The sequence below is a fragment of the Nestor notabilis genome, unplaced genomic scaffold (assembly GCF_000696875.1).
Source record: "Nestor notabilis isolate BGI_N333 unplaced genomic scaffold, ASM69687v1 scaffold6016, whole genome shotgun sequence".
Classification (NCBI taxonomy): domain Eukaryota; kingdom Metazoa; phylum Chordata; class Aves; order Psittaciformes; family Psittacidae; genus Nestor; species Nestor notabilis.
Window position 1 is genome coordinate 31,674 of NW_009933197.1, and position 13,130 is coordinate 44,803.

Genomic DNA, 13,130 nt, shown 5'->3' on the forward strand with positions numbered 1-13,130 from the left:
GAAAAGGCTTCCAAGAGATAAGGTGCAACTAACTCTTCCTTAGAACTTTCAATTATAATGAAACTTTCAGTCTCTGCTAACAGTGTTGTCTCTGTGTTGTCCCAGTGTTGTGTATTTGCAAAGTGACTGTGTTTTGCAGCATAGAGGTGTTTAGATTTTGTAACCTATGGCATTAACGTACGCAGAGTAAGAGCATCTGATTTAAGGAATTTTTTTTTATTTTTTTTTTTGGACCATCTTTCTAAGAAGTTGCAAGTTACAAAAGCAGCAAAAGTGACAGACCTGAGAATCCATATGAAATTATTTTTTTACCCTATTGCCTGGAGGAAAGAGTTTCAACTCTAAACTCAAACTCTAATCCTACCTTTTTCTGCCTGGAAAATTGCAGATATATACATGTATGTATGTTCCTTGTCTCTGAGCATATTCTTTCCAGCAAAATGATTTATGGAGCATTTAAGCTATTTTTGAATATTTATAACTAACTTTGTTAGAACTTTTTTGAGCCAAATGATGCTATGTATGTAGCGCTACTGAAATGCAGCCATAATGCATGGGTTGATGAATACCCAGAACACAAGTCAGATTTGATAGAAGTCCTTATTCCTTGTTGAAGGGAAAGAATGAGAGAAAAAAGAACATGAGGAATAACACAGTAAAATAACAACATGAACTTTCTTTAAATTGATATGCAGGTGAAGTTGTAGAAGTCAGACCAACTGTTCAGTAGTAATATCAACAATGGTGCTTTGAAATAAAATAATTGTAAGTGGTGTCTGCTAGTTAAAAGGGACTTGTAATTGAAAGTACAATGACTGTCCTCCTCATCTCCCACCTTTCCTCAAGGATTTGGGTTGGGTTTTTTTTCAGGCTTGAGACTTGGATCCTTAAGCTAGTGCTGCTGGCAAATAATTGTTTTTAGCGTAAGCTGACATAACTTGTTTGTTGACCAACAGGACAAAGTTGTTATTGGAGTTGCTTTTGATTGCACAGACAAGATGGTTTATTGGACAGACATCAGTGGCCCTTCAATCAGCAGGGCTAGCCTGAATGGTGGGGAGCCAACAACCATCATCAAAACAGGTAACAGCACAAAATTCTTCCTCTTGCTACTCTCTAGGAATGGCATTAAAGACTTGAATTTAGTAATAGGTACTTCCCAGGTTTTGCCTAAGATACATACATGTTGGTGTTATTTGGATAAACAATGGCCAAAAAGCCTGGATAACATAAAATGAAAAAAGATCTGCTCCCTGTGCAATAGCCCTTTGCTGCCTTTCTACTGCTAAAATAGATGGGAAGTTGGTTCTCTTTGAATAAACTAAGTTTAAGGCCAGAAGTGGGAGCAGCATGTCAGTGAGATGTTTCTGTCCTTATTTGCAGTCGCATGATACTCTATCTATCGAACCATTGAGTAACTTGTGAACATCACTGAGGGCATTTTAATAGAAGGTTGAGGGATTTGAAAGATAAATCAAGCTGCTCTGGTGGCTTTAAAGCATATATCAAGGCACTAATGGGTGCAGGGTTCAGAGCCTCAGTCTGGGCTTTGGACAGTGTCTCAGCTCCTCACAGGAACAGTTAGAGGATTCCTGTACCCAATTACAATCTTAGGTGTTGCTTATATTCTTGCTGTGTTTAAGAAAGGAAGAAGAAACCCCAAAGCTCCTCCTCCTTTGGATGCTTTGTCACTTCTAGGGAGGAATTTTGAGGTAGGCTTGAGATCATTACTGCTCTCTACTTGTGGCAGAATCCTTAGGGCTGCCACTACAGTGCAGGGTAGCACAGCTAGTACTCTCAGGGCAAGACATCCTGGATTTTCAAAGCAATTCAAAGCCTCATTTTCCTGTGCTATGTTGTACCCAGCCTGGCAGCCTCTGTGTAGCCTACTGCTCTTGTAGTCACGTCTTGTCAACCATGCTGGAAAGGTTCCATGTCCCTGGCCGTGAAGAATGGAACACATAGGTAGGCTAAACTCATACTACTGTAGATAGACATTACTCTTGCTTACATGCAATGGCTACAAGATGTAGCTGTGTGAAGAAGTCAGGTTATCATTAAAACCTAGGTCATGTACTGGAGTAGACCCATTGTTGTTCAGTGTATTTATGATCTGAAAAGGGGATGATGGATTGTCAGTTTGCTGTTGAATGGACATTAAATGCAATCAAAACTCAAGCTGAGTAAAGAGTTGCATTTATATGTTCCATGGAATATCATCTGTGGGTGTCACTTATTTTTTTTGTCTGGCAAGCAAGGCAGACGCTGGCTAGCTGCAATTTGGTTGTCAGTTTCTCTCCTGTTCTCTGCCTGTCAGCTGCCTGCTCTGCTGAAAAAGAACTGATGAGCAGAGGTTGAAGAGGAGAACCCCTGCTCTCTGTTCCTGGGCTTGGGAATCACACAGCTGTAAAGGTGGTTAGAAACTGTTTCAGCTGTGACTTTGCATGATTCCCAGTCAAGCTGTAAAATAAAAGTGAGTAAAGCCACCTCGTTCAGGTTTTGCCATTAGAGTTGCTCAAGGATTTGGGAATTGGGCTAGAGGATATTGTAGGGTTTGTGCTTCTATGGTTTGTGTCCTCTTCTCACACTCTTTGCCCTAAGGAAGTTGCCTGTGCTTTGATCCTTCACAGATACTTTGTCACAAAAACTTGGGAAATTATTTTAGAAAAGATGATCAACCAGTTTTAAAACTCTACAACAAACTTGCTCTAGTTTTGTTTGGATGGGTTGGGTATCTCTACCTGGAGTTTGTACTTCAAAATAGCCAGTTTGCTGGGACTCCATTCAGGCTCTTAGGGGCAGTGGAAAATGGGAGCAGCTTGGATCCTACCATTGTCCTGAGAATGGAGAGCTTAAGGCCATCCCTCACCATCCAGCAATTATGGAGCTTCATATTTCTGTCCAGCTTGAGATATTCGTAAGACATCTTTTTCATCCCAACATATTTAACCTGAAAGGGACTCTAACCTGTAGGGCAAGCATGTGCCTGTACATTCACAAATTCTCAATTTCTGTGGGTAAAGGATTTCTGATTTCCCCTACTATTTTCTTAGATTCTACACTTTAAAAAGGGAGGGAAATTGCTATTGCTAAAACCTGGATATGGATATGAATTAGTCTAATGAGTGTGTGTGCACACATTAAAAATCTTGCAATGTATAAAATATTTTTAGAATATTTGTGAACACTTTCAGCAAAATTTGATTGTTTAAGGTAATTCAAGATGTTTCAATGCCACATGGAAATGTCACAGGTTTTATCTGCTACAAATGACATTGTATGTGTACAGACAACTCATGATTTCTGTTGTTTGCATACAAAGTGAATGCCATTCCTGAAGAGATGTTGAGCCCTGTTGCACTTTACTTACTGTATGTTAATGGGCTCTTCAGTAAGGAGTCAGAATAAAATAAGGTTGAATATTCAATATTTGAATGGATGTCTTCAATGCTGGCCAAAACTGAAACCTTAAAATTTCAGGAAATAAGAAAAAGCCTCTCTCTTAGAAAAATTGTTTTGATCTTTGCCTTCTCCTCCTGTGAGCTGCAGCTGCTTTCTCCAGTTCTCATGTATTCTTGTGGAATGCACCACTTTTTTTATTTGTTAAAACTCTTGTGATCCAAGCTGTATTACTTTGCAGAAACATGTTTCATCGTGGAACCCCATCCAGTTCTCATCCATCACCACAGCTGTATAGCCCGTGGAGGCTTTCTGAGCTTTGCAGCTGTGGAGAGAGGTTGGGAAGGAGAGCTTTCCTCTTCGTTGTAGTAGCTTAAGTTCTATCAGCCATACATGGCTGTATAAGCCTGCTGCCAGGGACACAGCCTGTTACTATCAGGCCTGATGACAGTATAGCGGGAATATATTTATGCCTCAGGAAAAGAATGGTGATACATGAAGCCTGTGTATTCCTTTATCCCTCCATGGGGGATAGTTTTCTCTGGCTTATTGTCAACTGGACAGCAAAGACATTTACTTTAGACTTCTTTAAATCTTCTGGCATATAGCTGGCTCAAGAAAAATGAAGCAAGGAAACCAGTCAGTGAACAGGGGCTCCTGGGAATTGGTGGCAGAAGATCTTTTGCCTGCTACTTTCTTCCGTTTCCTAAAAGAGGCTGGGAGCTCCACTGCCACCAGTCAGTGATCTCGGAGACTGGGGGCTATCATCAGCAGCGCCTTAAAAAAGGAGGCTACTGCCATGAGCAAGAAAAAAGTAGGAACATTTGACAGTCTGAAGTATATGTGAGGGTGGTTTCTTGCAATGACAGGTTTAGCTCCATAGGGGCAATTGGAGAAGAACAAGTAATAATGTGAAGTCAGTGTAATTAGGTTAAAGGACAGCAAGTGCCCTTTGGAGGAGTAGAGAGATAATCAATTCACTTTCTCGGGCACCCATTCTGTATGAGTTGTGAGTCAGAAGCAGTGAGGTACATCTTTGATCTTTTCTGCCTCTTCAGCAGCAAATATACATCCAAAATGTCATGTATCCAGGTTAAGTGTGGTAAGTGTCATCTACCTGTACAAGAAAACAGAGGCTGTTTTGGCTATTGTGCAACTATGATTCATAGTAAAGTCACAGAAGCGAGTTTTAGCCAGCTCTACCCAGTGTTCTGGACCATATGCCTTTTCTCCGCAAAGGTTGTTTGTGTCACACACTGTTTCTTTAGTGGCTGTCAGTAAATAAACTTGAGAATTAATAGCAGGCTACTGGCCCACATTGTGTCATTCTTGGATAGTTACATGATGTGTGGATCTGCATTTGAAAGGTGGCTGGTTTGAAGCTGGTGCATTTCAACAGCTGGCTGGTATGAAGTGTCACTTCACCTCTTTTTGGGAGTGACCATGTACAATTCTTTTTCTTTTGGGACTGAAATCAGACTAAAACTGCTTTGTGCCTTTCTTTGGCTTCATTATTCTCTTCATTCTGCTCTTATTCAGTGGATGTATGAATCTTAAAAAAGCATAGAGCAGTTTTTCACAGTGGCTGAATTAAACCTTGGAGTGTTATATATTTACTCTGCATTCTTCATCTGAGTTAGAACTTACTGCTTAGTAATGTCATTATCTGCCATTTCCTGTTGCTTTTGGAACAGCTAACTGCCCAAGAAAAGCTGTGCACATACAGTACTAGAACATGTTCCAAAAAGAATTACTCTGCAAAAACAAAGAACTGGAGCTGAATTGCATCAGTTAACTAATATCATTATCTCTAGTGCTTTGGAGCTTGATTATCTTTAAGTATTGCATTGGCTAAACTTAGCATAAATTTGATTTTCAGAGGCCGACATATGCCGGTACCCAAGAAGCAGAAATATTAAGGATTATAAAATCTGTTCTAGATCTTGGCCTGCTAAGGAGAGTAGAGAAAGATTCTGATAATCTCTACTGTTTATTTCTCTACTATCAACTTCTTTTCTGTGCCCACCCCCTAAGGAAAGCTCACATGCATGATGAGTTGCTACCTCATAGAATCTATTATTCTATGTATTTATGAAAGCTTTGTGCATTTAAACTTCATAAGGCAAATTGTGTATTTATCTTCCAACTGACATGAAGTAGCTTTTGTTGGACCATAGCCAGAAAGCAGAATAAAATTTATCTCTAGTTAACAGTTACACTTATGAGTCTGACATTGTGCATTGGGAATAAATAGACATGGTTTAATCTATTTTCCTGCAGACTTGGGAAGTCCTGAAGGGATAGCTGTAGATCATCTGGGTCGCAACATCTTCTGGACTGACTCTCAACTGGATAGAATAGAAGTGGCCAGGCTGGATGGGCGTCAGCGTCGCATTCTTTTTGACACTGGCCTAGTGAACCCCAGAGCAATCGTTGTGGATCCTGTGAGAGGGTATGGATATGTTGTCAAGAGATGTGTGCAAAGTTTGATTTTTATTTATTTAACAATGGCATAAGTTTTAGGCTGTCTGTAGACAATAGCACTACCTTTTCCTAAAACAACCAACAAACAGAAATGGTACTTGCATCTTCTGTGTGAGTGGTACACTGGAAGTAAAACTTCTAAAATACCTGCTAGGTAATACTGTGATATTTTGTTGAGAGGTTTGTCAAATACTTACTTATGCCTCACTTTCAGTACGGTGTTTACAGGGTGAGAAGTGTTGCCCTTACCTAAAAGAATTTTTTTTCTTTTTCAAGGTGACTGGTCTAAAATACTAGATTTAAATCTTAGTATTTTCATTTCCATCATGACAACCCTTCTTTCTGTACAATGTCATCCTTATTTATTTAAATGATTTAGGATGTGCGCATGTTACTTTTATGTCCTTAGCATTTTTCTTAATTACAATAATATTCTGAGATCAGTCACTGTCTCAATTCTTGCCTCTTTTCTCCTCTTAAGAAACTTGTACTGGACTGACTGGAACAGAGAAGCTCCTAAAATTGAAACCTCATACATGGATGGCACAAACAGAAGAATTCTTGTTAAAGATGATCTTGGGTTACCAAATGGGCTGACATTTGATCCTTATTCCTCAATGCTGTGCTGGGTAGACGCAGGTAAACAGCTGCTAGAACCTTTCTTCATAATAGTAATAGAATAAGTACGTCCAATCCTAAATTATCCACAGCCAATTAATGTTCATAGCTCTCTGGGCTGCATCTTAGACTTCATGCCTTTCTTTTTGGCTTTAATATTCTCTCAATTTATTCATTGTTACTACCACTGTGGCATTTATTTACATCAGACTGTGGGAAAGCTGAAAGATTTCAATTCTGATCACAAAACTTTCTAGGAATGCAACAGGTTGTATCTGTGTGTCTTGTATGTGACTATCTCTTTAGGTGGTGCTTAGGCCTTTGTAAAAGAGGTTGTGGTCTTAAGACCAGGAAATACAGTGATTCATTTAATCTGGCCCTACAGAATGTCATAGTGGTACTGTTGCAAAACCTGTAACCTGAGGCAAAATCCAGCTTATAATTGACTGAATCAAGTCTTGAAAAACAGGTCACACTAGATTTAAAGATCAAGAGATGAAGGTTCTGCCACTAACCCATTATTAGCTGTGTGCCAGTGTCCTGCCAATCAAAAATAACAACAAAAATAGTGCTTTTAATTCTCATTAACACTTCTTTTTTTTCTTTTTTCTTTTTCTTCCCCCTCCCCCTCCATCTTTCTGTCTTTCTGTAGACTCTGCCAGAGATCTCTTCCTGTGGAGGTGCTTTTACACTTCAAGTCACCTGTCAAGTTTTTGATAAACTAAAAAGATCAAGTTCTCTTTTCACTGTAAGACACTTTCTCCAACCCTTAAATATATCTCCTGGTGCTATTTTCCTTTTCTTTTTCTCTCTTCCTCTCTCATTCTCACACTTGTCTCTTTTTCCTTTTTCTGTAATTTTGAAGTCTACTACTTAAGAGAAACCTATAGGTGTTTATATTCACTAGCAGTGTTCTCAATGCGTGTATCAGCTTTGCAGCTAGACCTTTTTACACCCTATTTGCATCTACAAGTTAGATGTTTTTCCCGCAGTCTTGCCTTCATGGCCCAACCCAGCAAGCATTTTGGGAACACTCTTACCCAAACTAACTTTGCAAAAATGCCTTCCAGAGGAGATAGAACTGCTTAGTGCTGAAGTATCCCTCCTGAATGGAGGAGACCTTCTGTCAGCTTCCATTTCAGCCTGAGGATACTGATATCTGTAGCAGGAATCTCAGTTTGTGAACAATGGCGATGGTTCCACTGGACATCTGGGTTCCTGTAAGTCAGGTGGTGTGCTGATTAGCATTAGCACCAAAGTGCTTTACCATCCAGTTTTTGGCACACACAGAGAGGTGGTGTGGGAAGTGCTTTGGCTAAGCAGCATACTGAAAGACTTCCAGGAGATTTTACTCAGTTCATGCTTGCATGCTTACACATGTCCTTAGTCCCTCATGAGAGTTCTCTTGCTCTGGTTCAAAGGCTTAATTGTTTCACTACACCTAGGTACCAAGAGGCTGGAATGCATGAACCCTAATCAGCTTGGTCGAAGAAAGATTGTTGAAGGAATTCAGTATCCTTTTAGTGTTACAAGCTATGGGAAGAATTTATACTACACAGACTGGAGAAGGTATGTTATCTGCTAAAGAAATTACAGATTGCTTTCATCTGTTCTTCTGCCTGCTAGAAACTGAAGTAGATACTGCATTTCTCATGACTGACCTCTCGCACATTCATGTTTTGTTGGTTTCTTAGTGATAGCTGATTCAGGGCGGAGTGGATCTGTAAAGCTGACCTATTAATGTTGCCAGTTAACTGAGTTTTCATTTTCAGCATAGTGATTTATCCCCTAAGAAAATGCTTCTAACAGTGAGCATTTTTGGGAAAGGTGTGGGAGCTAACATGTTTCCCTTATGGCTGTGCTTGCTGTGTTGTAAAGGGTGGAAATTTGTCACTCATGGCTTTCTATGCCCTATATTATCTGAATGTTCAAACAGCAACAAGAAAAAACTTTTTTGCTGTCTTGCTGACATTTTATTTGTGGCAAATTATGTAAACCATTGACATATGATCAAGTCTTTAGAGTTTGCTGAATCTTCCAGAAAAAAAAAATATCTATTTTTCCTTGATGTAAATGGTTGTGTGAGCTCTATCTGCAAACTCTTACACAAATTACTTCATTGACTGCAGCAGGAAGAGCTATTAATATGTGGAAGGATTTCCAAGCTAGAACCCAACAGCTGGGAAATGCAAATCTGGAACAGGCTTGTGAAATGGGAAACTGTGTTACAGGTCTATCAGTAGACTGCCCTTTTATTTTCAGGAAGAAAAGATTGTTTATGACTAGCTGTATTCCCTCCAGATATCAAGCACTACTTAAATACAACATTGTCCATAATCATTTGGTGAGGCACTGGAATAGGTTGCCCAAGAAAGTTGTGAATGCTCCAACCCTGGAGGCGTTTAAGGCCAGGCTGGACAGAGCCTTGGGCGACATAGTTTAGTGTGTGGTGTCCCTGCTCATGGCAGGGGGGTTGGAACTAGATGATCTTAAGGTCCTTTCCAACCCTAACTATTCTATGATTCTATGATTCTATGATTATGCATAATAGCTGCAATGTTTGCTCTCTACCATAGAAAATGTCAGAGAGGCAGAATACAGCGAATGTGTTGAATGCATTCCTGTAAAGGGACATCGTCCAGTGTTGGAATTACCTTCAAAATTAGTAAGGTGGCTCACTCTAAAATTTCTTAGCTGCCTAGAATGAAGGTTATGACTTATCTGAGTTGTCCAGGAAAGATGACGTCTTGGAGAATTTTGCCTCTGGCATCACTTCCTAATTGTAAAAAAACCAAAACAAAATAAAAAAAAAAAAAACCTATAAAAACCACCTTCCTTTTTGTTTATTTTGTTTTGTTCTCCCCTGTACTTCCACCTTCATCTCACTTCTGTATATTCTTTCCTGCATATGGCAGAGATGCTGTTGTAGCAGTGGATCGCATGATTTCAACAGAAAATGATAACTTCCAGCCTCACAAGCGCTCCCGTCTCTATGGAATCACTACTGCCTTTGCTCAGTGCCCAGGAGGTAATCCAGATGATTCTCAAACTTTTACAGCTTTGCACCACCTTGGTAGATAAATGAAAGTAGTAGCAGCTCCCATTGACCAGCTGCCAAGTGCTCTAGGTAGCTAGTGAAGAACTGGCTAGTGCTTAGATTTCTGTTTACTAAGAAATTAAAAGCCACCTATTATTTTTTCTTTTTCTTTTTCTTTTTTCTTTCCCCGCCCCCCCCCATAAGAACAGCAGTTGTGGTTTCCGTATGAAACTAGAATAGAGAGGTAAGAAAGGGCTTGGTCTGTCCTTTTTGTAAAAAAAAGTGTATGATCAACAGAAGGATCTGACATGGCAAAAGCTGCTATGTTGTCATTGTCTAAACTGAATGCTGTACTCATGGTTAGGGCCTTATTTACTTATTCATTATTATGCCCCATCCCTGGCAGTGTTCAAGGCCAGGTTGGACAGGGTTTTGAGCAACCTGATCCAGTGGAAGGTGTCCCTGTCCATGGCAGGGGGTTGGGACTAGACAATTTTTAAGGTCCCTTCCAACCCAAACCATTCTGTGATTCTATGATTTTTAACTTTGAACTACAGAAATATCATAGTCTTCCAGATGGTCTTAATGAGATCCAGTGTTTTTAAAAAGAGAATGTTGAGAACACAGCAGGTGGTAGAGTGGCTGCTCTGGTCTTTCTCCTCTGTTGAATGTTAAATTTTTCAGATACTTTGTTGAAAAGCCCCTTGTGAAACTTAGAAGAGTGGAAGTTGATACGCTTGGAATAACAATTTGTTCTTGGGAAGCAATATCACCATTCAATTATGTTGTTCTTAGCAAATCACGGAAAAGTTCACTTTTTTATTATTACAACATGGCTGGAAATACTGGAGTTGTGGCATTTCTACTTTAGGCCTAAAACACCTAAGATCATTTGTCTTCAAATTATTCAACATAAGTAGTGAAAAACCTGATTTTATTGAAAGCTTGGTTCAGAGCTTAAAAACACGTATAAATGTCATAATTAAGAAATCAGTTACATTGTTTTTACTAGTAATTCACAGTCGCATTTTGGTGAGCAGTGTAAAACAAAACAACATTGTGTGCTCTGAGTAAATGCTTATGTTTATAATATTCAGAACCTCGGTATAATTTCTCATCATATATTCATTTCAAGTGCTTTTCTGGAATGAATGCTTTACCCCTCAGATCCATTGCTTCTGGCACTGGCTTCTCTTTCATTTTACCCTTCAACATTAATGTGCTCCTGTCCACCCACCCCATTTCTTTTGTTTTTGTGGGTCACCCCTCCACGTTTTTGTAGTGGGTGGTATCCAGGGATGGTGTCATGTAGTATTTTGGATTTTGTCCCCATGCGTTGTACTTGTATTTCCTCACTCACTGTGTCTTCATTCTAATGTCTGTGACCACTTGGTCAATTTATGAAAGGCATTTCAGGAACAGTTTTTTCATGTTGCCTCACCTCCTCTGTCCTTATATTGTGATCTTTTGGGTGACTATCAGGAGCTGACACAGGGATATAATGACTCTCATCTCCCTAAAGCATATTTTTTGTTTCACTCTCAGTCTCATTATGGCTTGTTTTCCTAGTGTAGTCAAGTAATCTGCACTTCTTTTGTATTATGTGTATTGGTTTTATTGAGGTTTTGCTGGGTTTTTTATCTTTAATGTTTTATGTTCTTTTCCAGGACATAACTACTGTACAGTGAATAATGGTGGTTGCACTCACCTCTGCTTGGCTACCCCAGGAGGCCGTTCTTGCCGCTGCCCTGACAACACGGTTGGAGTGGATTGTATAGAAAGAAACTGAGCATTAAAATATGTTAGAGCAGCAGATGCCTTTTGGAAATGTGCTGTAAACAATTCACTCCTATCAACACAATGAGGCCTTAAAGATAAGTGCTCCATGCTGCTGAGAGCAAGCCATGATGCACATATGCAAGCACACACAGAGGCAATAACTGTTTTGTAGCAGTTGAGCAAGACAAAGCTGCCCAGGTTGGGTCCAACTGTATCTTGTTCCTTCTAATATTATCTACTTACTTTTAAAGAGACTGTAGCTCATGTGATCCTTTCACACAGCAAGTGATTCTTTATAGGTGATCAGCACTGCTTAGTGGATATAGTTGAAGTTTTTGTTAGATTTTAAAAGAGATTTATTTTTCTTCCAAGGTGAATTCCTGAGTAGTTCCCTAAAATCCACTAAACAAACTTAAAATATAGATCTCAATTGCTGATAGTTCACCAAAGAATAGATGTTGATTCATTCGGAGACATTTGGCTTTAGTGACACACAGTGACATTTGTTTCCTGAGAGCTTTTAAAATAACATTTCTGTGCTTGATGCTATTAGCCTGAAAGTGGTCTTTAAATTCTAGCTAGAAGTCTTTCTCCTTTAGCAAGCTGTGCCATACCTTTTTGTAGACCATGAGAAACCATGGCAGTTGAAAATCTGATTTCCATGAAGGTCACCTGTGTCTTGGTGCTTAAAAGAAAAAAGACAGTGATCCCCTATTTGTGTGCCAGTGTCTAGTAACAGCAAAAAGGTGTGCTGAAAATCAAAGCAAAGTTGATGTTTTCATCACTAGTGAGTTTGGAGCAGGGAGAGAAAATCAAAATGCATATTCTTACGTCAAATTAGCAGTATGAATCTGGGAGTGAAGTCTGGCTTCCACACTGTGTGTTGGGAAGGAAGCTTAGCCACAAGCCAACCTGCAGCAGCAGAACAGAACAGGGCTTGTGAGGCTTCTGCCAGAGCACGTTTCACAATGTCATGATCAGAGTAGTAAGCTAACATCCCCACTTCCTCACTCCCTCTTCAGACACAACAGTAAGTTTTAAACAGAGCCAAGTGAGTCTTAACTGTGTGATAACTTCCTCTTTAATTGTATATTTATCATAAAATAACAAAGCATATAAACATTTTAAAAATTTTTTTTATAACGTTTTATAACTTTTAATTCATTTTATTCATACACATAATCAGGTATGTTTTACTGTAAATATCAAAAATGTGTTGAAATGAAGGTGCTTGATAACTTTCTCCAGAATTATTCACGTATCAGGTGAAATATTAAAGTTTACACTCTGTACAGGTATTTACAGTACAGTCAATAAAAATGTTTGGTTTTTATTTTCTGTAAAAAAGAAAGTTATGCCTGCAGAAGGACCTGATATGTGGTGTCTCAAATCTCTTTTCCTGTTGAGTTCCAGGTTTTAGCTAACTCTTTTATCTAGTGATGATACTTCTCTTGTAAAATGCAACACTATAGGGGAAAAACTGCTGTTGGGGCTTTTGTATTTTGAAGCCCATAGGATACTTTTATTCAAAACAAGTATGTGAGAGTGCTTAAAGAACATACGACTCCCTCTGTTCTGACACAGAGCACTGGTTGTTAATGGTTGTTGAACTTTCAAGTAAGCATGATTCAGTTATACCATACATCAGACTTACACATTAGTGGAAATTTAGGGCAAGGACTAGCTTAAGTCTGTGTTCTGGTTGCAAGCTCACTGAATTGTGGTCTGCTGGAGGTGGTGATGCTGAGATTTAAACTCAACTTTCATGGCTACAGCCTGTCAGTGCCTCAGGGAGGGTGGCAAAAGGCTCTGT

General features: G+C 39.3%; 1 protein-coding gene across 1 annotated transcript in view; it reads left to right on the forward strand.

Annotated features, from left to right (window-relative positions):
* Positions 1–11,553, forward strand: part of NID1 (nidogen 1) — a gene marked incomplete at its 5' end in the record, with an annotated part of 36,400 nt that extends 24,847 nt beyond the window's left edge. The window contains 6 exons of the mRNA XM_010016751.1: positions 957–1,083; positions 5,680–5,851; positions 6,365–6,522; positions 7,947–8,070; positions 9,417–9,529; positions 11,206–11,553. Of these exons, the coding sequence (XP_010015053.1) occupies positions 957–1,083; positions 5,680–5,851; positions 6,365–6,522; positions 7,947–8,070; positions 9,417–9,529; positions 11,206–11,327 (816 nt within the window). The remainder of the gene's footprint in view (positions 1–956; positions 1,084–5,679; positions 5,852–6,364; positions 6,523–7,946; positions 8,071–9,416; positions 9,530–11,205) is intronic.
* Between the last annotated feature and the right edge of the window lie 1,577 nt (positions 11,554–13,130).